Source organism: Mauremys mutica, chromosome 3, assembly GCF_020497125.1.
Source record: "Mauremys mutica isolate MM-2020 ecotype Southern chromosome 3, ASM2049712v1, whole genome shotgun sequence".
Taxonomy (NCBI): domain Eukaryota; kingdom Metazoa; phylum Chordata; order Testudines; family Geoemydidae; genus Mauremys; species Mauremys mutica.
The window spans coordinates 177,634,112-177,655,178 of NC_059074.1; the positions used below are offsets into that span (position 1 = coordinate 177,634,112).

A 21,067-nucleotide genomic window follows, 5' to 3' on the forward strand; every position below is an offset into this window, starting at 1 on the left:
CAAACTAAACCAAACCTGGTGATGCTACCCATCTCTGCTGACTACACCACTTCATTCCAGTCTCCAGTAAGGACAGTTCAATTCAGTAGACAGGCCATCAGAATGGGAGTCAGGAGATCTGAGTTCATATTCTGCTTTCTCAGTGATTCAGTTTGACTTTGAGCAAGTCACTTACAGTGATTTTCAGAGGTGCTGAACACGCACAGCTCCCTTTGGAATTCATGCCAATTAAAATCTGTTCCAATCCCAAGTAATTTAAGTTTCTATTTATACCCAACCGCCACCTTGTTAGCCAAGCTTGAAAACTAAAAGTTCCATAAACAAAAGACAGCTTGAAATGATGCATGCAAACAGTTTATTACAAAAAGTATATTAAAGGGCCTTCCACACTTTAAGAACATTATCAGCAAAGTCATCAAATGTAAATAAATGCTTGAAAGGGAACACAAGAAAACTTACTAGAACAATGTGATGCAAGAATATTAGCCATAAGCATAATATATTTCTCTGAATGTATCATAAATCCTGCTTCTCCACATTGAGCAGAGATGCATTGGATTTGAAAGATTTTTTGTATCAGTCTGAAAGGTAGTCCCACCCATGGGATCATTAATCCCAATGGTTAAAGCACATTTTCTCACTGTTCTTAATCCAAAATTCATCAGAAAGTAGCAGATCCACTCAAGGCCCCATTTCCTTTATATTCTTGAACTAGGTTTGGGGCTCCCATCTGGAGGAAAGATTGATCCAAACTGTTCTTTGAATAGCAGAAAGAATCTCACTCTTCTTCCTAACAGCTACAATATTTTAGCTTAAAAGTTTTTGGTTTTTAAATCATTGTCTTTCCGAAGTTAAAGGAGGGAAGTGTTACTTTTAAAAGTGTCTTAGGAGACATAAATAGCATAAAGACAGGATATGTTACAGTCTACTAACACAGGAATACAGAATAAAATAAATACAGTGTTAAGAAACCACAAATAATACCCTAAATTCTTCAACATAGGTAGCCAGAAGTGATATATTGCATCTAACAAGGCACCAAATCCTAAGGGTTTGGACTGATTACATCAGTATAATTCCAAAGTTACCCCACTAAAGTCAAACCACACACCCCATTACAAACCCACAAAGCACACCAGCATCACACACAACATGCACCCCCCACAACAGTGTTGAGTTCCTGGCAGTCATTGCTTGAATAAAGAAGTGACAAATGTGATAGTCATAAACATTCTGGTATGTTTTAATCAACCAAGAATAATATTTCATATTTTATTCTGACACAGTAAACCTTTGCTTTTTTGTATTCGGTTATACATATACACGACTGCTGGTGTTAGCTCCTATCCACGTGTCACTAATTTCAAACTGAAACAGTGCAATATTATACCAGTACGAACTCATGAGCATAAGTCTCAAAATTTAATGTAATGCAGAAATTAAAAAACAAAAGAAAAATAGATAAACATGATAATCCCTTTAATTGAAAAGTAGTGTAAGACATTGACATTATATTACCTGCATGTTAAGGAGATTTAGGTTTGAAAACACCTTGTGGGTGTTTTACACTAAATCTGTTTACTGTCTAAAATTACATTCAAAATGCATTTTATTTAAAAATTGAGTCCTTGTTTTTCACTGAGCTCTTAAAAATTGTCCCCTCATATCTGCTGGGATTAGCAGGCTGCTCTGAATGGCCTCCAACTTCATGAATATCCTTAATTACTCAGGAGGTATCAGCCTCTGTCACCAGAAAAGAAGACTGAGAAAGCTAATGCCACATTGTATATATAAATGATAAATCCATAGAAATATCTAGCTTTGGATCCAGATGTCAATTGCATTAGAAGTATAACATCAATATTTTACACATTTTAGACCATTTTTTGTTTTATGTACTGTATTGAACACAGAGCCTTGAAAGAACTTGTAAATTTAATTATGACTTTATCTCAAGAGAATCTGTATTTAGAAAAAGGTTTGACATTAAGGAATATGAAATTAAATGGAATGGATCTAATAATAAATTATAGTAGCTAAATTACAGCCTGTTTTACTAAACATAGTCACATTGATTCTGATGGATCTACTTTAATAAACGAAACAAATTGTCCAATATTTTGTAAGAGGGCTATTCCTTATGCTTCCCCTCCTCAGCACCTTTCCCCTTGATCTCCCTTGAGCTCTTGGTTGTTGTTGTTTGTTGTACTTCCATGAGAATTATTCTATATGGAATTTCACACACACAACAGAAATAAAATATTTATTTTAAAAAGCCCATTACCGTCACTACAAAGGAAAAGTGTCATTTTGAATTACTTTTACTTTTGCTCATATCTCAGAATTACTATTTGACAGGCTCTGAAACGAAATAAAAAACTACCACGATGTTTAGTTTTAAAAGCATTTAATGACATAGCATATATTTAACAGATAGGGTAAAAGTCTTAGAGGTACAGTTCCATACAACTGAAAGCCAGTTCCAGTACTACTCTGACTACAGGCCCAGTCATTGAAAGTTCATTCCTATTTAATGTAATTTTTGATTGTGCAGTAAGATGAATTTTTTTCATTACAATAGTTACAGTGACAGAGAAATGCACACTATGTATCAAATAGCAAGGTAATGTAGCAAAATTATAACACACAGTGCTGTAGCTGACAAGCAAGTAACCATTTGAGTAACATTACTTTTTTTTTTCCAGTAAATGCTTCAGTTTCACTTTTACACTTATCAATGATTTTAAAGGGTTTATTATACATCTAGTCTTATTATACTTTGTACTAGAATTATCTGAAGCATACAATATAATGTATTTCAGCAAAAAAAAATTGAAATTTCAGATTATTTAAAACTGTATCAGTATGCTAAATCCTTCTTGTATACCAACATCCTTAACTGTTGTACTTGATGCAGAAAAGCTTCACATTGTGTTAATAACTGATGCCAGGATACAAATGGTTTGTCCGTAAGTTAATGCGTATCTGCACTCTGTTACAGCAAAGATAATACACTATTTTAATAAAGTTAGACTTGTAATGGGAGGCTCTATTAGTCAAGACTCAGCATAACAATCTTAAATGGAAGTGAACATGGTTGAAAATTTGTACATTTGTCTTTGATGTGCACAGTAAATTTGTAAGCACCGCTGCCTTGCATACCAATAGCACAGGATGTGGGTTCTTTTCCAAGACAGCCTCACAAAATTGAGGAACAGTTTAAATATTAAGATCTAATCTACATTAATTCCATTAAAAAAACAAAAACAAAACCTGGTCCTCCCTCTCATACAGAAGCTGCCCAATGCACCTCATACATTTGTAATGGGGTTTTTTAATGCTCTATAAATAATAAAAATTAAATCATATTGAGGAACATTAGGCACAGAGAGTAATGTATTGGTTCTGAGCTTGCATGCTGGAATTCCACTGAAAAGATCAGAAGTGCAGTGTGTGGAGACGGAATTCACTTCTTTTTGCCAAAAAGGCTGAATCTCTTTTCCTTGTCTTTCTCTTTGTCTTTCTCCCGCTTGCCAGGACTGGATTCGCTGGTTATTGTAACGCTGGCTGGCAGGGTTTGGGCACGACTAGAAGCTGGAGTGCTTTGTGTGCTTGGAGACACTTCGATTTTGTCAGAGGAGATAGCTGATGTGATGGCCTGAATCCATGTGTTCATTTCCTCCTTCAACAAACATCAAAGTTAAAATGCAGGAATCAACACCTCAGCTCATACTGTTTTCTATCATTCAAACAACATTTCAAAAAGGTAATTGAGACAGAAGTAGAAAATTAAAGAGCACATGATCCCAAGTCATAATTTAGCATCAATTTTTCAACCAGGCCTTTACTCAGCTGTCACTCATGTACCATGCACTTGCACTTTGCTGATGCAAAAACTGCGTGTGCGCTTTAAAAACAAACAAACAAACAAAAACCTAACCCCTGCATGGATACAAGTCTTAGAACTTGCACCTTGAAAGTCCCTCTGTCTTGATGGGTTTTGAAGGAGCAAATTCCAACATCACTTGCGGACCTGCAAGTACATGGACATGCATGCAAGATGGAGGCTGAGAACGTACCCCTTAATATCTAAACCATTTCTCTTTTCTTAGTGTATGTCAGAATACCAGAATATGACAGCAATACCATTAAAACCAGCAAACAAACAAACTGAAAGAAACTTACATCATCTTTGGCTTGGAAGAGGTACTCATTGCCATCAGTTAATCTGCAATTAAAAACAACCACCACATATATTAGCCTAATAATACATGGGTCCAAATCCTGTTTCATTTTCTCAAGCAGGCAATCCCATTGAGGTAAATGGGACTACATGACAGAGTGATAAATAACACAACCGTGTGATATATTTTCCATGCACCTGTAATCACCTGGCCTGCACTCCACCCACTAATCCATGTTCCTTGGGATCATTACCAACATTTTTAATTCTGAGAAGCTGTCATTTAAAAACAAAAACAACCTGCCCTGAAGTGCAGGATGGGCCATATTCAAACCTGGGCTAGTGACAGGTTTAAGGCTCAATCTCATGATCTCCTGGGGATATAAATGGGCACTCTATACCAAGAGATATTGAACTTTGTTTTATTTTACATATAAAAAACCTATCCTAAGTATAGTTTAGAGGTTTAAACATGTAATATTTTTATTTATCTGTACAGAAATGTTTCTACAGTTGTGACTAATGGGAACTAAAGGGATATCAAGAACAGTCCCAAAAGAATTTTATAAAACTCAAGAACATTTCTAAGGTATTTTTCTGTACAGAATATGTGAAACTGTCCTGTTATATAAAGGTTCTACACGCAGACATTTGTGATGACCTGCATGACTGTTTGCAGTTTTATAATGTGCAAGAATAAATAAAAATAAATAAATAATGCGGCCATCTCAGACAGCTACACCTTGTGATGTAGTCTCTGCCTCTCAGCTGGTGTTAATTGGCTGCAGCTGTTTTCAAAGGGCTGAGACATTTTGCAGGCAATGAAGACTCAAATGCATAAACTGTTTATTATAGTTTTCTGCAACTTAGCATCTCCCACAATTCTGATATGTATAGGTTATTCCCTTCCTGGAGGCATTTCAAAGGTAACGCACAGCCTATGCTAGCCATGTCCCCTTCTGGTTTCATGGATAGGAACCACCCATGGACAAAGTCCCATATCAAGTGCCTCTAGGCCTCTCTCCTGAATAAATGGAGCCATTCACCACAACGCATCCAAGATCTAGTCCTGGTTCCAAACCAGGTGCTCAACAATCCCACAGAATGTCTGTAAGGGTCTTCCTATTTGTCTAACAGATCCGCAGGTACTCACAACTGATGTCAACCTGGTGTGATGGGGAGTGCATCAGGGGCACAGAACAGTGCAAGGCGCCAAGAACCTCAGGGAAAGGAACCAGAGCATCAACCTATTGGAGCTCAGAGCTGTCAAGCTAGTCCCACTGAGGTTCCAGAACTACCTAGAGGATGAACATGTTCTGGTCTAGTCAGACAACATGACCACTGTGGTGTACATTAACAATCAAGAGTATAACCGTACATGCAGAAGCAATGGAGACAATGGAATGAGCAGAGAGAATTCTCCGTTCCATAAAAGCAATACATATAAAAAGAGAGATGAACCAAAAGACAGAATGACCCAGCAGATGCACAGTCAACAACTCAGAATGGTGTCAAATCAGAATGCCTTCACTCTGATTTTGCACAAGTTTGGCCTTCTGGCAGTTGACCTGTTCGCCAGTCACAAAAACAAAATGAGACTGAAGTATTTCACCAGGGAAGCAGACCCAAATGGGGATGGATGCTCCTTCACAAGGCCTGATACATGCATTTGTGCCCTTTCCACTTCTAGGAAAGGTCATCCAGAAGATAAGGTCAGAAGAAGCAAAGGTGATAGTCCTCACTCTGCACTGGTTAAGCAGACCATGGTTCTCCAATCTGATAGAACTGAAATTGGCACCACCCAGCTACCAGTAGGCCCAGACATCCTTTACTAAAGCCGATCGCCTCGTTAATGAGAGGGAAACATTAACTGAGCTACGACTATCCTTCAAAATGACTGGAACTCTATAATTCTCCAGGTTAGCTTTAACATGGAAGGTCTACTCCTCCATCTGGATTAGGTTTAGCTTGTGGTGACAAGAGCACAACAAAAATCCCAAGGATCCTGCTATCCCAGTTATCCTGGATTTTCTTCAGGAAGGCACAGACAAGAGATTCATCCCAGCACTGTAGCACACCAGCTATAAGTAGTATCCTAGTCACAAGATTCTCTGGTTCCTTGACAAAAACAATGTATCCAGATTTGTCAGAACAGTTAGACTGGCTAAACTTGTGATCAGGCCAATCATTTCTAAGTAGGACTTACCACTGGTATTAAAAGCCCTAACCACCCACTCTTTTGAGCCACTGACATCAATATCTTCATTCTATCTGTCCATCAAAACCTGTTTTCTGGTCGCCATAATGTCTGCTAAATGAATTTCTGAACTGGCAGCTTTATCCATGCAGGAACCCCACTGTGTGTTCCTTGATGACAAGACAGTGCTAAGAATCCAAGAATCATTCTTGCTTAAAGTGATTTAATCTTTCCATGCCTCACAGAAAATCATCCTCCCTTCATTCTGTCCAAACCCACAGCACCCAACAGAAAAGTTGTCACACACTTTAGATGTTCGAAGAGCACTGAAGATCTATATCAAGCACACCGAATCAAAAGAAGTTCGGGCTCCTTGTTTGTCTACCTTCAACTGAAGCGCCACGGGCTCAGGGTACTCAAGCTATCACTAACTAGACAGATCAAGCTATGCATCGTAGAGGCATACATGGTATCAGGTTCTCCTGCTCCAGACGTCATCATGGAACCGCCATGAGATCTATGGTGACATCATGGACGGAAAGAGCTTGTGCTTCCACTACAGAGATCTGCAGGGCAGCAACGTGGTCATTAGTTAACACCTTTATTAAATGCTATAAAGTGGACACCTGCTTAAAGTTGGGCACATGCTAAAATACCTTGATGAGACTGTGCCTACGTAAGAAAGTAGCTTGCACTGTCATAGTTCTGTTTAACTTAAATAAAGAGGTGCCCAGTTATTCTACATTGGGTAGCACTGACTCACGTGAGTAGAACTTTAGTGAATGCTCATATGAGTAAGGGTAGCAGAATCTCACCCAAAATAATGAACTAAACTATCAGTTAAGCTGAACTTAGCTTCTCTGCCTATTAAAGAACTAAAAAAAAAAAATCTTGTTCTACATGTTAAAGGGCCAGTTTCCAGACTGTGGGTTGGCGGCTGAGTGCCCTCAAATCCCTTCGTCTCTAACGGAAGATGAGGGCAGTCAGCACCTTGTAGGACTGGGAACTGTTTGTCAGGGAGAGAACGTGCTCTGCAATAAAACCTTTCCTTTCCCAGAATGGTGCTCCAACAATCATACCTTAGCTTGAACACGTGTTTCTTCTTTTTATAATCAACCGCTATTTCACAGACTGCTTCTTTCAAGCTGATGGGGATCTCACTGTGGTAGGGAATGCCAGAAGCAGCAGCCTTGGAATCTTTGTAGAAGCCCATCTCTTGGTTGTTTATAACACAGTACATGTTGTGCCAGGATCTTCAAGAAAGAGAAAGTAATCAAAGCATGTGTAAGTCTAATTCTCTTCAATGAACCATGAATCTGACTGAATCAAGTACAATCATCTTTATACAATTGTAAAATGAACACCAACTCAGTCTGGGGAGGTAGCAAAACACGTATCGCCCTCATAACTGCAGGCTGAGAATTTTCTCGTGCAAGTGCTGTTTCAAGACAAAAGTATTGATCTTGTGCCAAATGGAACAGAGATTTCTAGAGCTCTTGCATATACCACATTAGCATACCCTAAGAGTGGGAGTATTGTTTGGAAGATAGGCAGTTTACATACTTGAGAGAGAAACTGCTTGACTTTTTAATGAGTACTTGTTCTTGTAGAGGGATTTTTCACTGTGTTATAAGATTATGGATGAATTGTACATACAATTCTTGACTTTTGTATACACTCTGTAGCAGTAATTATTACCTCCTTCTGTAACATGGTTGTAAAAAGAAGCAGGTCTCCTTGAATATTAATACCCCTGACCTATCTACATCAAGTTTTATAGTTTGACACATTCCTGTAGAATCTCAACTCTGTGGAAAAACTTTTTCCTCAAAAGTAGTCACAGCACAAATATCATTTTCCCATGTGACGTGGGACTCTAGGCAAGAGGACAAAGAGCCATTTTACTGTAATTCAAATCTTTGCTCCCTTGGCTGCAACCCAACAGTTCACTCCATTAGTAGTAGGGAGTGATGAGCTAGAGCAGGATTCAGATAACACTTTATTTTCCAGGCAAATTATAGTTATGGCTTTCCCAGTGCTTCCCTTCAATGGACATATAGGACCAGACTCTGCTTCCTCACAAAGATAAAACTTTCAATGGGAGTGTTCCTTGTATGGGGACTGCAGAGTAAGGCCCTTAGAAATCAACCAGTACGTACAAATCTTACTTCAACCCATACTTTGAGCAGATTGTAATTAACACCTTCCATCTACACTGCAAACAACTAAAAACGTGGATGCTTCTAGTACCACACTTGAACATTTTTCTTTTCCTGTGGGCTTGTAATTGAGGTACTACACTGGGACTCAGGAGATCTGGATTCAATTCCCAGCTCTGCCACAGGCTTCTTGCGTAACCTTGGGCACATCACTTAATTTCCCTGTATCTCAATTCCCCATCTGTAAGAGAACACAATAAAATTCCTTTCTCCGTCCTTTGTCTTCTCTGTCTATTTAGCCGGTAAGCTCTTACAAGGAGGAACTATCTTTTACCATGTGTTTGTGCATCACCTAGCACAATGGGGCCTTAATGTTGACTGAGGTTTCTAGGGGCTATGTAGTACAAATAAAGATGTTTAGTAGTCTTAATGTATATTTGGATGTAAAACTTATTTGCATTAAATGCTGGCTACTTTACCGGTTTGAGGCTTTCTTGTTATGTGTCTCCCACTCATGTTTACGATGCAAAAAGCCCTCCATCTGAGCTGAAGGAGTCTCTTGTGTTTTGGCTGGTAGGGTAGCCGCAGTCTGAGCCTGAATGGCAGTCTTGGCTTTGCGGTCTGCAGTTGGGGAAGGAACAGGACTAGACTCTTTTGAACTTGTCCTCTGTTCTGCAGCTCCATTGACCATTTCATTTGTTTCCACAGTTTCCGCCATCTAGGAACAGTGAAAAAAACATTCAGCTAGAGGCTACACAAAGCTACAACATCTTAGAGTTAATTTTCTATCTTGCACAATGTGGCTGAGTGTACACTTTGTCTATAGAGTAAGACAGTCCAGTAAAATCACTTTCACACCCCCATGGAGACACAGAAGGCCCAGGAAATTAGACTTATGAATGGATTAGTACCCATTTCACAGATGAAAAAACAACCAGGAAAAATAAGAGGAGCTAAACATCAGTGTGAGTTTTACTGCACTTTGTTCTGTTAATCAATCCATATTATTTTATATATTGTCAATCCTAAAATGAGAGCATTTCATCCCATTGCTAAGTACTCAAATACTTGCAACAGTAACAGTCACACTTCTGTAAACATTAGAGGAATAATTAAAGTTATAGACATCAGCCACCTTACATATATTTATAATTTTACTGTTTTAAGTTTAATATAAATTATAAACATCTATTAAATTACAAGTAAACAGAAAATACAGTCAGAACTGTCCAGGAGCATTCACAAAAACACAACTTTAATGTATGTTGCAAAATTGCTTGGTTTCTGTAAATGCTCTTTCTTCCCAGGTCCCAGATAGCACATAATCAAAACATGCAGAAATTAGGAAGATAACACCATGCATTTCATGTCCATCATCCCAGTTAGGATTTGGATCTTAAAGACAGGGAAAATGTGAGAGGTCAAATGTCAATTTATCAAAGTCTGTTACAGACTTCATTATTAGGTGGATTGGACTTATGTTAAAGGAACTGGAAACCACCACAGTCACTCAACATCACACAGCTATTTACCCCCAAACAAAGACAGAACCAAGGCCTTGCCCATCACTTGCTTTGTTGATCGCGTTGCCTGCTGCACTGTGTTCGAGATAGCCTAGAGAGCAGCCAAGTTTCCAGCAGCTCTGACTGGTCAAGCTGACGACGTCTTCAGGAGCCATTCATCCAAAAATCAGTTAAATTGGAATCCTAATGGCTAGTGTGCTTTTGCAATGCAGCTTGGTTCCAGTTTTATTTTTTCCTGTACCATTACTTTGACATGTAGAGCCTTTGGTAGCAGCCCACAGGTTACACAAGGAGTGTCTGGTATTGTTATTAGCAAGTTACTAAAGCTCATTGCTGCTAATGCTCTAGTAGATTACAAACATTCTGTACCATTTTTATGCAAGCATTTGCAAATGGCACAATAATTAAAGACATTCCACTGTTGCACAGGGGCTGAACAAGTCAAAAGCAGCAGAATTATTAGGCAATGAACTACAAATTAGACCTCCCTTTGCTAGAACTTTTCATGCCTGTCAACTGTGAATTATTATATCTTAGATCATTGTACATCATATCCTGAACCCTAGAAAAATTCAAGTATAAACTTGTTACGACTATGGGAAGGATTGGTTAACTGCCTTTAAACAAACTACATTTTCAGAGTATATACATTATATCACTGAAACAGGGAAAGAATCACAACTCACATTACATTCCAGGCATATTCAATTAATAGGACTATGCCTCTAAAGATGTACAACCCTACAATCTAGTTCAGGGTTTCTCAAACTTTCTTGCACTGAGACCCCCTTCTGACAACTAAAATCATTACACAACCTCAGCAGAGGGGACCAAAGCCTGAGCCCAGCTGCGCTGGGTGGCTGGGCCAAAGCCAGAGCCCCACCGGCCTGGGGGGTGGAGGGGGAGAAGCTGAAGCCTCAGGGCTTCTGCCCCAAGGCAGGGGGTCTGTAACCTGAGACCCACCACCCAGGGCCTTGGGCTTTGGCTTCAGCCCTGGGCGGTGGGACTCAGGCTTCAGCTTTGGTCCCAGGTGGTGGGGCTCGGGCTTTGGCCCCGGGCCCCAGCAAGTCTGAGCTAGCCCTGGCAACCCCACTAAAATGAGGTCGTGACCCACTTTGGGGTCCCGACCCACAGCTTGAGAGCCGCTGATCTAGTTTATTGGAAAACAAGTGACACTTGAAAATGTCCATCCTGGATTATGGTTCTATCTATTTCCTGTCAGCATTTTACACCTTTAGGCTACGTCTACACTATGAGCTAAGGGTCCGGGTCCCAGCTCGCATACACATGCTAGCTCAATGAGAACTAGCACGAGGGTAAGTAGCAGTGCAGCCATAGTGCATGGGCAGCACGGCTAAGCTGTGCGGAACATGTACCCACCCATTTCAGACAGGTTTGTACTCAGCAGAGCTAAGCCATGTGGCTGCTGACTGTGCTACCATGGCTACACGACTGTTTCTACATTGAACTAGCACAAGTATGTGTCCACGAGCTGGGAATCACACCCCTAGTTTGTAGAGTAGACATGGCCTTAGTAAAGCAGTGGCAGAGTTTATTCTGCAAATTGGGTGAAATTTGGGCCATTAACATCTGCCACCTTTAACCAAATATCAAAATAAAACAAAACGTGCTACAGGAAAAAAGACTGGTGGACGAGTATCCTGACGCTGCCAGCATGGTTACCAGGAAATGGATGTTATAACAAAGCAAGCTAATATCCTGGTTCATCATGTTTAAAAAAAAAAAAGGGGGGGGGGTAGGGGGCCCTAAGCAAAAAGCTACTTGGCTAGTGACAGCTTAATTACTGTTCTTGAAACAAATTCTTATTTCTAAATTGACAGATCTATACAGTGAGACTGTATGACGTTTAAATGAAGAACAAGAATTACTGGGCATGTGTGTAAACTGTACATTACAGTGGATGATGGTAACTTAAATACTTGCCAATAGCCTTATATAACTACGTAAAACTGCCTATAATCTAACCTCAGTATTTGCAAGATTCAACTTATTTCCCATAGTAAGTATAGGAAGGATATGAGAATATCACAAATATGGAGGTACCCATATCTACTCATTGTAGGCAAAACAGAGAAGTTTTTCAGTACAGCCACTTCACATCTAGTTAGAATGTTTTTATGGAAGAGATAAAAAAATAACTCACTGCTGCAATTTGCAAACCTGTTGTTTTAAATGATAACTGCCCATTTTAATTACATAACCAGTCCCTGAACTTCTATTTCCACTTACAATTTAACTATTAATTTTAATTACTGGATTGAAATAAAAACCAAAATGCATATGCAAACTAAAACACTACAGTTATGCTAGGACTATGAAAAGCTCATTGGATGCTCTTTAATGGAAATTTTTGTAGCATAATTTTCTTTTTTATATGTTATCCACAATGAACAGAAGACAAGCAAAATAAATCTGCACGTGGACGACAAATATTTATACCAAGTATGTGTCATGAAAATAAGAAAAAAAAAGAGGAGCTAAATAAACTTTAATGGAAACATGCTTTGAGCATGCAGAAACAACACAACAGAGGACAAACATTAATAGCAAACGGTACTGTTACAATAACAAAACAGTTAACACACACAAATACATTTTTCTTCATTGTGACTGTTTATGAGAGGTTAGTTGCAAGTACTTTAGTGGTGAGCTACTATTCATGAGGTATTTAAATCACAACTGTGACATGCAACATGACAGCTGGTGACATGATTAGAAACATCCCTTTGATTTTCAAAGTGCATGAAGCAATATTACATTCAGTTCATCAACTTGAGTCTCTGCATTACAATTCAAAGACAAATAAATTACAGCCAATAAACTGTTCTCTCAAAGATATAATTTTGAGATCTTAGTCATAATTAACAGGTAAAAATATTATACTCCCTTAGTGTCTGACATTATGATTTTAATCATTTTTCTTGACAGTAAAGCAAAATTTATATATTTAACCCTAATGATATAAACTAAAAATTATCTACCTACCTAAATAACTTATTTTTAGCCAGAATACATGTAAAGCCTTCCTGGTCTGGCAAGTCTAAAGACGCAGCTAAGCTTTATGAGTACTGTAATACTTTTAAAGGCACAGAGACCCAATACTGGTGCATGGAATCCACCAGAACATTTGTGTATATTCGTATACAGAAATTTAAAAGGGATTAAGAAGCTATATGTTGTTATCCTGACAAAAGAAAAGACATGCATCATGAAGTGGAAAGATAAGTTATTATGAAAGTACAATTGTTGGAAAACAGTCCATCAGTCACCTTTGCTAAGATACTCTTTTGAAATCTAAATTTTGATCATCATCAGCAGCTTATATCAACTCTGTTACAAATAGCAAAACTGGTGTGTGTCTGATGTATTGCAACATGTGGTTCATTAAATTATAGGCTAGAAAGCTCTCATTAAGAGATCAACATGCAGATGGTGAAGATTAATGTGTTATAAAAAGATTCCATAATAAAAAAACAAAAACAAATGAAAAGAAAAGAAAAGAAAAGTTGAATAAGGTTATGGAAACAACCAAGAAGATTTGCTGTATGCAAAAAATGTTGTGGTGCTACTGCAGGCTCGCTCTCAAATTCCTCATCACATTTACTTGTGGCATCACTTTTGCAAAGCCCTGGCATTTAAAACAATCTAGTTTTCATCATTCTAATATTAAAAGTGAACTGAAATGCTTTATTGGAGAAAGAAACATGGAAAAACTGACACCCCAGAATGTTTACAGAATGTATGTGCAGCACCAAAAGCACTAGGGATAGGTATTTGGGAGGTGAACTGCTGAAATGCATTTCCTGCCAAAATCTGAGTTCAGGGTGTGACACTGCACCCCATATTCATCATAGTGATATGATTATGGCATAATGATGATGCATTTTGTACAAGATGGGTCATGTGAGGTCTCATTGGAAAAGTTATGATTTCCCAAATATGATTATCCTATTTGTGTGCATGTATCATCTTTGTATCTGAAGTTATGAATATTGACTACATATCTGTATTTCAAATGTGCTTACTCTGGGTAACGCCCACACTTAGCCTTTCAGATACAACAATGAAGAAGCTAGACACTGCTAATGGTTCATCAACAAAGATAATGGACAATGGAAGATCTTAGTCTTGTTTCAGCCAGCCTATGAGTAATAGCTGTTATGGCTCAGCAAGACAGGCCATGGCATGTGACCAGACCACATGACAATTGCATTTTGGTACCTGTACTTTACCAAAAACTGGGCTGGGAACTTAGCTTGGAACAAAGTGTTCCCACTTCCCACCCCATGGAAAAACTATACAAGGTGGAGAGTGACATCATCTGAGGGCCTCACTCCCCACACAAGAACACGTGGAAATACCTGAGGAACAAAGACTGAACTGGGGGAAGTGCTGGTCCCAGGCTAAAGGGATTTCTAGCCTCTGTATGGAAACTTGTTGGACTGCTTGTATCATCAGCCAAGGTGAGAAATAGCTAATTCAAATCCTATCTATCTAGTATGTTAGGCTTACTTTGTGTTTTTTTGTTTATTTGCTAGATAATCTGCTTTGATCTGATTCCTATCACTTATAATCACTTAAAATCTATCTTTCTGTAGTTAATAAACTTGTTTTATGTTTTATCTTAACCAAGGTGTTTTGAGTGAAGTGTCTGGGAAAATCTCAGCTCTGTAAACAAAGGCTGTTGCATATCTTTCCCACATCGAGGGGGAAGCAAATATACTAATGAGCTTGCATTGCACAGAACCCTGTGGAGCAAGACAGTATAATTCTGGGTTTATACTCCAGCAAGGGTGCAAGGCTGGGGAGCTGAGTGGCTTAGTTAAAGCACTCAGGTAGCTCAGCTGGGTGTGTGGTGCCACCTGCTGTTGTGTTGGATGATAACAAGACCTAGAAAGTGGCTGAATTACCAGCAGAGCAGTGTGAGGAGGACCAGCCCAGCTGTATGGTTTGGGGGCAAAGAGGTTCCCACGGCTCCCAGACTGCATCCTGGGGGTGACAACCCGTCACACAGGGCTTTGCATTTCCACTGCAAAAATGGTAACTCTAATAGCCCATGGCTCCTCATTTAGGTTATTTAAGGTGACTGTAAGCACCATACAGGATCAGGTCCAAAGACATAACAAGGAGCAGCAGCATGCTTTATAGCACTCTGAGTGTTAGAGCAATTCAAGTTGCAGGGGAAACAGACCCTGATTTCAGACCTTGGCAGGAATGGTATCAGAGACAAACCAATTTTCTACTATTCTGTTGTTATAAATAAATGTATTTATTGGTAATTTTTAAGTCTGCACAAATGAGGCTAACTCCTGCTCGCCTTATCCTTATGCACACTCCCACTGACTTCACTTGGACATCTCCTATTGGTAAGGATTACTCACATGAATAAAGCAAGAATGATTTAGCCTGTATTCAGTTAAAAATTCGGGGTCTTATACAATTATATGTATTTTTTTTTTTTTAAGAAAGCATTGCAGCTCCTTTTTCAGAGTTGGTATCTGCTCTCAGTTACAACACCATATCCAGGGTGCCTCTATTTTACTCAATGGAGTTTCTATGGTGTAAACTGAGCAGAAATCAGGGGAGAATCTGGCCCTAAATGGTTATGCGGTAAGACTAAAACTCCTTCTAAGGATTGAATATCAAAAATTCCAGTTGCTAATTTTTAGCATTCTAGGTTCTCTGTTTATTTTTTATCTTCAGTTAAAAAGTTCATTCTGCATGGAATGTTACACACCTAACCTTTAGGCTTTTATTTTTGGTAGTTATAACTCTTTTCTCCCCCACAGCCTGTATTGTCAAGCTCATTTGCATAGATTATCTTCAGCCTTGTAAATAACTCACTTGCTAGTGCAGCTAATTTAATAACGTTGCCGCGCTGAAACCTGTTAGTATAACTGAATGCGTCATACCTGTCAGATTTTAGTTTTCTTCTTCATTATGATGTAATCTCATTACATCTCAATTACTCATCTAAAGGATGATTTAGCTGTAAAATCTTAATGCTATTAATGACATGAAAAACTCACAATAAGTAACAGGAAATAAAAGTGCCACTTTAACTTAACTGAGTGTCAGTGAAGAGATTCAAATAAACAAGGATTAAAGTGAATCAAATATATATCCAAGAGGGCTACTAATTAAACAAAAGTCAACTGGATGGGAGAAAAGAAAAGCAGCAGGGGATTTTAAGCCAAAAGATTAAAACCAATAAAATACTGAATAAAGATGGTTTTCGCTGCAATTGGTTTTGTATGTCACAGTCCAGACCATGGCCGGTCATTGGCTGTCCATCTGCTATTAAAGTTTTTGTAGTTTTGGTAGGTTTGGGAGCGGTAACTAACCCGTGGAGACTCCTGGTCTGATGGCAAACCATTTTGGGAAACCTGTTCTCCTTTTGTACCATCCCTGTTGGGAGACAGAAAACAAAATTGCATGAAATTCTAGAAAGTCACAAAGCCTTCCTCACAAAAAACAAACTTTTCTACTGAATTTTGTGCACTGTAGAAATAGAAGCAATTGTTATACAAATGCCTGAAATCTCCTGCGATTTACATCAGTTTTAAAAGTGTAAGTACATTGAGTTCTATGGGTTACATCTGATATGGAATAATGTGAGGGCAGAATCAGGCCCTGAGTCTTTTATATCATAATAATCTAACTAGGATTCTGTCATCCTCATTCAGAAAATAATTGCAATTTGCATGCGACTTAAATTGTAACTGTAGTTGGTGCACACTGAGCAACTTCCTCAAATGTGCAGACCTAGAAAGTTTTACCCACATGTCCTTACGCTGAGAATGAAATCAATCTGTCGATTGATTTCAATGCATAGGCAGCAGATACCACAGGACGGGGGAGGCCAAGGCTTCCCAAACAGCCCTGTGTGGCCCTGCCCACGCTTAGCCTCCAGGACCCCTCCTGCTTCTCACTGGTGCTTTTCCCCCATGGCCGGGGCTCCGGGCTGGGATTAGGGGGGCCAACCTGCGGCCAGGGACTCCCGGAGCTCCAGAGCTGGAGGCATTTGGTTGGCCCTGCGCTGGGGCAGGCCACCAGCAACCTTGGGGGGATGGGGAGGGAAGGGGAGAGTGCTCTGGCAAGGGAAGGGGGTGGGCCAGGCTGGGGGGCAAGCCTCCCTGAGCTGGCGGTTCACGCGCCGCCCATGCTTCAATGGGTTTGGCCCTCAGTGTGTTCGCCTAAGGAGGGGAACCGGGAGCCAAGCTCCCTGCAGGCTCATGGAGATTTCCAGTGACTAATTAAATGAAACTGGGCTGTTGTCAGCATCAAATATCTTGTTTGTGGGCCTTCTTCTCTACACTCAGAATTTCCCCTCACTCTTTAGTTCTGAATCGAAGATTGTTTGAGCAGGTAATTGAGGACAACTGTTTTCATTTAATCAGACAGATGGAGTTCCAACCCTCCTCTGTGCAAAATACAGACACACTGTACTAGTGCACACTTATCCCATGCCTTGCATTTGGCTTTACTGGCAACTCAAACTACAACAGAACATGAGCTCTCCCTAAACTTGGTTGTTCCTAAGCTTCTTTGCTCCAAACCGGTAATTCCCTCTGCCTCAGAATGACAATCCTGCCCCTCTCGTATCCTGGTAACTGTTAACAAAATGCACTTTCCACTATGCCTCATTAGTAAATATCCTGTATCTTTATGCAGTGTTATAGCTCAACAGAGAAGCAGGGCTCCTTTGTGCAGGATGCTAGCATCTACCATCCTGTCACTATCGCCTCTAATCTGGAACACAGCATTCAGTAGATGCGCATGCACCACACACAGAAACATTAACCCTGGGTCCCTCACGTTAAACACATCAGCACACCTGAGAGTTTTGTCTGAAGGTAAGTTTACTATTACTTGTGGGGCAAAGGGGGGCAGTAATTCATGTGCAGTTTGCCTTCTTTGGTCTGAGCTTACCATTGTTGTGAATCTGCATCTTCGGGAACCTTTGGGCTTGGCTCTGGGGAAGGAGGCTGCCTCTTTCTTTCCTCTTCCTCTTGCTGTCGACGTACTTCCAGTAATTCCAGCTAGGGAGGGAAAATATTGGAGAATGGTAACAACTCACACCTCAGTCGTTTTCAAGAAGCATTTCTAGAAGATGCCTATAACTCAGGGCTTTTGCTGATACAGCATTAAAATTAAAGTTTATTGAAACAAAACTTTTGGGCCCGATCACACTGTCACACTGCAATCCATGTAAGGAAGGACATGCAATATCAGGGCCCTAATTACTACCGCCTACACTAGCAACTAATGGAGCATTTCCTCAATAATTTACTGTTTGTGTTTGTATCTTCAGAACAAACACATTATATTAAATATACAGAAAACATCCTAAACTGTTAAAGCCCTGGCAAGTAATGCAATTTGTACGCCAGTGGGCTAGAGGGGCCCCTCAACTCTGGAACATGCTTTCTCTCCTCCTCTCTGGCCTCACACAGCTCCAGTTTGTTGCAAAGGCCATTCATTCACTTAGGCGCTCTCTGGAGACAGGTGGGGAAGGTATTAGCATTAGTGGGAGAGACATGTAGTGTCTGAGTGACAGGGTCAATTTGATTGAATAAACTGAAGGGAAAGTGTAAATATTACAGTGAACAAAACGTGGTAAAGTAGCCAAGAAAGCAGCCCTTTGGAGACTTAAAGAGTACTCACTGTAGTCAGTCTTTCCAGTGCTGAAAATCTTTCATCCCAAGTAGCTGCAGATTTTTCAAACGCTTCATGCCGCTTAATTAACTTTTCCACTTCATCCACACTTTGACCTATCTCACGACTGGATAAGTATGGTTCCTGTCCCAGCAGCCAGGCCTCAGCCACACTAGCATCCCTTGAGAACTGGTGTACTTCCAGAACTGAGCAAAAATATAAGGCAGTCAGTGCTTAGTGACATCAAAAGTGGCACAATATAGTCAGATGCCTTTAGTTCTTGTTTTTAGAAGGGTTGGGGGAGGGAGGGATTTAAGTGTCTTTGGCTGAATTTATCTCTGAACTAAGTCAATTGTATTGAATGGACTTATACTAGACAGTAATTCTGACGTTCTGGTTTTGCTGAGGTAGTTTGAGCAATGCTTCTATCGAGAGGCAATAAGACACACAAATCAACACCTAAACTCCTAACTATGGGCTTGACCCAGCTCCTGTGGAAGTAAAGGAAGAGACATCTGCTGGGTTCAGTGGCAGTTGAATCGGGCTCTACTCCAGTAGCACTGTCAGGAGTGCAGCTCGTGTCTCAGGAACCAACATAGTGGTAGAACTATGCAAAGCACGTGTCTTTGGTACAAGTAATGTATTAACCATACATTAATAATAAGATCTTGGATTGCTGGCTGGGCCTTACACTGTCAATGGATGTATTTAAGATTTTATGAAATGTGACCTCTGTCTGTCACGGTGTATTGGGATGTTACGATATTATTAGGGTTATCAAGTGATTAAAAAGATTAATTGCACAATTAAAAAAATTAATCACGATTAATCTCACTGTTAAACAATAATAGAATACCTTTGATTTAAATATTTTGGATGTTTCCTACATTTTAAAATATATTGATTTCAATTACAACACAGAATACAAAGTGTACAGTTCTCACTTTATTTTTTATTACAAATATTTGCACTGTAAAAAACAAAAGAAATAGTATACTTCCATTCACCTAAAAGAAGTAGTGTAGTGCAATCCTTTTTCCATGAAAGTTGAACTTACAAATGTAGAATTATGTACAAAAAAACCTGCATTCAAAAATAAAACAGTGTGAAACTTTTGAACCTACAGGTCCACTCAGTCCGACTTCAGCCAATCGCTCAGACAAACAACTTTGGTTACAATTTGCAGGAGGTAATGCTGCCCACATCTTGTTTACAATATCACCTGAAAGTGAGAACAGGCCTTTGCATGGCACTGCTGTAGCCGGCATCGTAAAATATTTGTGTGCCAGATGCGCTAAAGATTCATATGTCCCTTCATACTTCAACCACCATTACAGAGGACATGCATCCATGCTGATGATGGGTTCTGCTCGACAACAATACAAAGTAGCGCAGACCAGCCCTTGTTCATTTTCATCATCTAAGTCAGATGCCACCAGCAGAAGATTGATTTTCATTTTTAGTGGTTCGGGTTCTGTAGTTTCCGCATCAGATTGTTGCTCTTTTAAGACATCTGAAAGCATTCTCTACACCTCGTCCCTCTCAAGATTTTGGAAGGCACTTCAGCTTCTTAAACCTTGGGTCGAGTGCTGTATCTATCCTTAGAAATCTCACATTGGTACCTTCTTTGCGTTTTGTCAAATCTGCTGTGAAAGTGTTCTTAAAACGAACATGTGCTGGGTCATCATCCGAGACTGCTATAACATGAAATATATGGCAGAATGCAGGTAAAACAGCACAGGAGACATACAATTCTCCCCCAAGGAGTTCAATCACAAATTTAATTAATGCATTATTTTTTGAACGAGCATTATCAGCATGGAAGCAAGTCTTTTGGAATGGTAGATGAAGCATGAATGGACATATGATGTTTAGCATATCTGGCATGTAAATACCTTGTGATGTCAGCTACAAAAGCGAACACCTATTCTCACTTTCAGGTGACATTTTAAATAAGAAGCAGTCAGCAGTATCTCCTGTAAATGTAAACAAACTTGTTTGTCTTAGCGATTGGCTGAACAAGAAGTAGGACTGAGTAGACTTGTAGGCTCTAAAGTTTTACATTTTGTTTTGTTTTTGAGAGCAGTCATATAACAAAAAAAAATTCTATATTTGTAAGTTACACTTTCATGGTAAAGAGACTGCACTACAGTACTTGTATGAGGTGAATTTTTACAGTGCAAATATTTCTAATAAAAAATAATAATATAAAGTGAGCACAATACACTTTGTATTGTGTTGTAATAGAAATCAATATATTTGAAAATGTAGAAAAACATTCAAAAATATTTAATACATTTCAATTGGTACTCTATTGTTTAGCAGT

The 21,067-nt window shown here is 39.4% G+C and overlaps 1 protein-coding gene across 1 annotated transcript in view; it reads right to left on the reverse strand.

Moving 5' to 3' along the window:
* Positions 1-338: 338 nt before the first annotated feature.
* The window catches only part of SPTBN1 (spectrin beta, non-erythrocytic 1), a 201,031-nt gene continuing 180,302 nt past the window's right edge, over positions 339-21,067 (reverse strand). The window contains exons 30-36 of the mRNA XM_045008632.1: positions 18,751-18,947; positions 18,016-18,125; positions 16,428-16,491; positions 9,019-9,257; positions 7,460-7,633; positions 4,186-4,228; positions 339-3,682 (exon numbers count right to left, since the gene is read on the reverse strand). Of these exons, the coding sequence (XP_044864567.1) occupies positions 3,467-3,682; positions 4,186-4,228; positions 7,460-7,633; positions 9,019-9,257; positions 16,428-16,491; positions 18,016-18,125; positions 18,751-18,947 (1,043 nt within the window). The 3' untranslated portion in view covers positions 339-3,466. The remainder of the gene's footprint in view (positions 3,683-4,185; positions 4,229-7,459; positions 7,634-9,018; positions 9,258-16,427; positions 16,492-18,015; positions 18,126-18,750; positions 18,948-21,067) is intronic.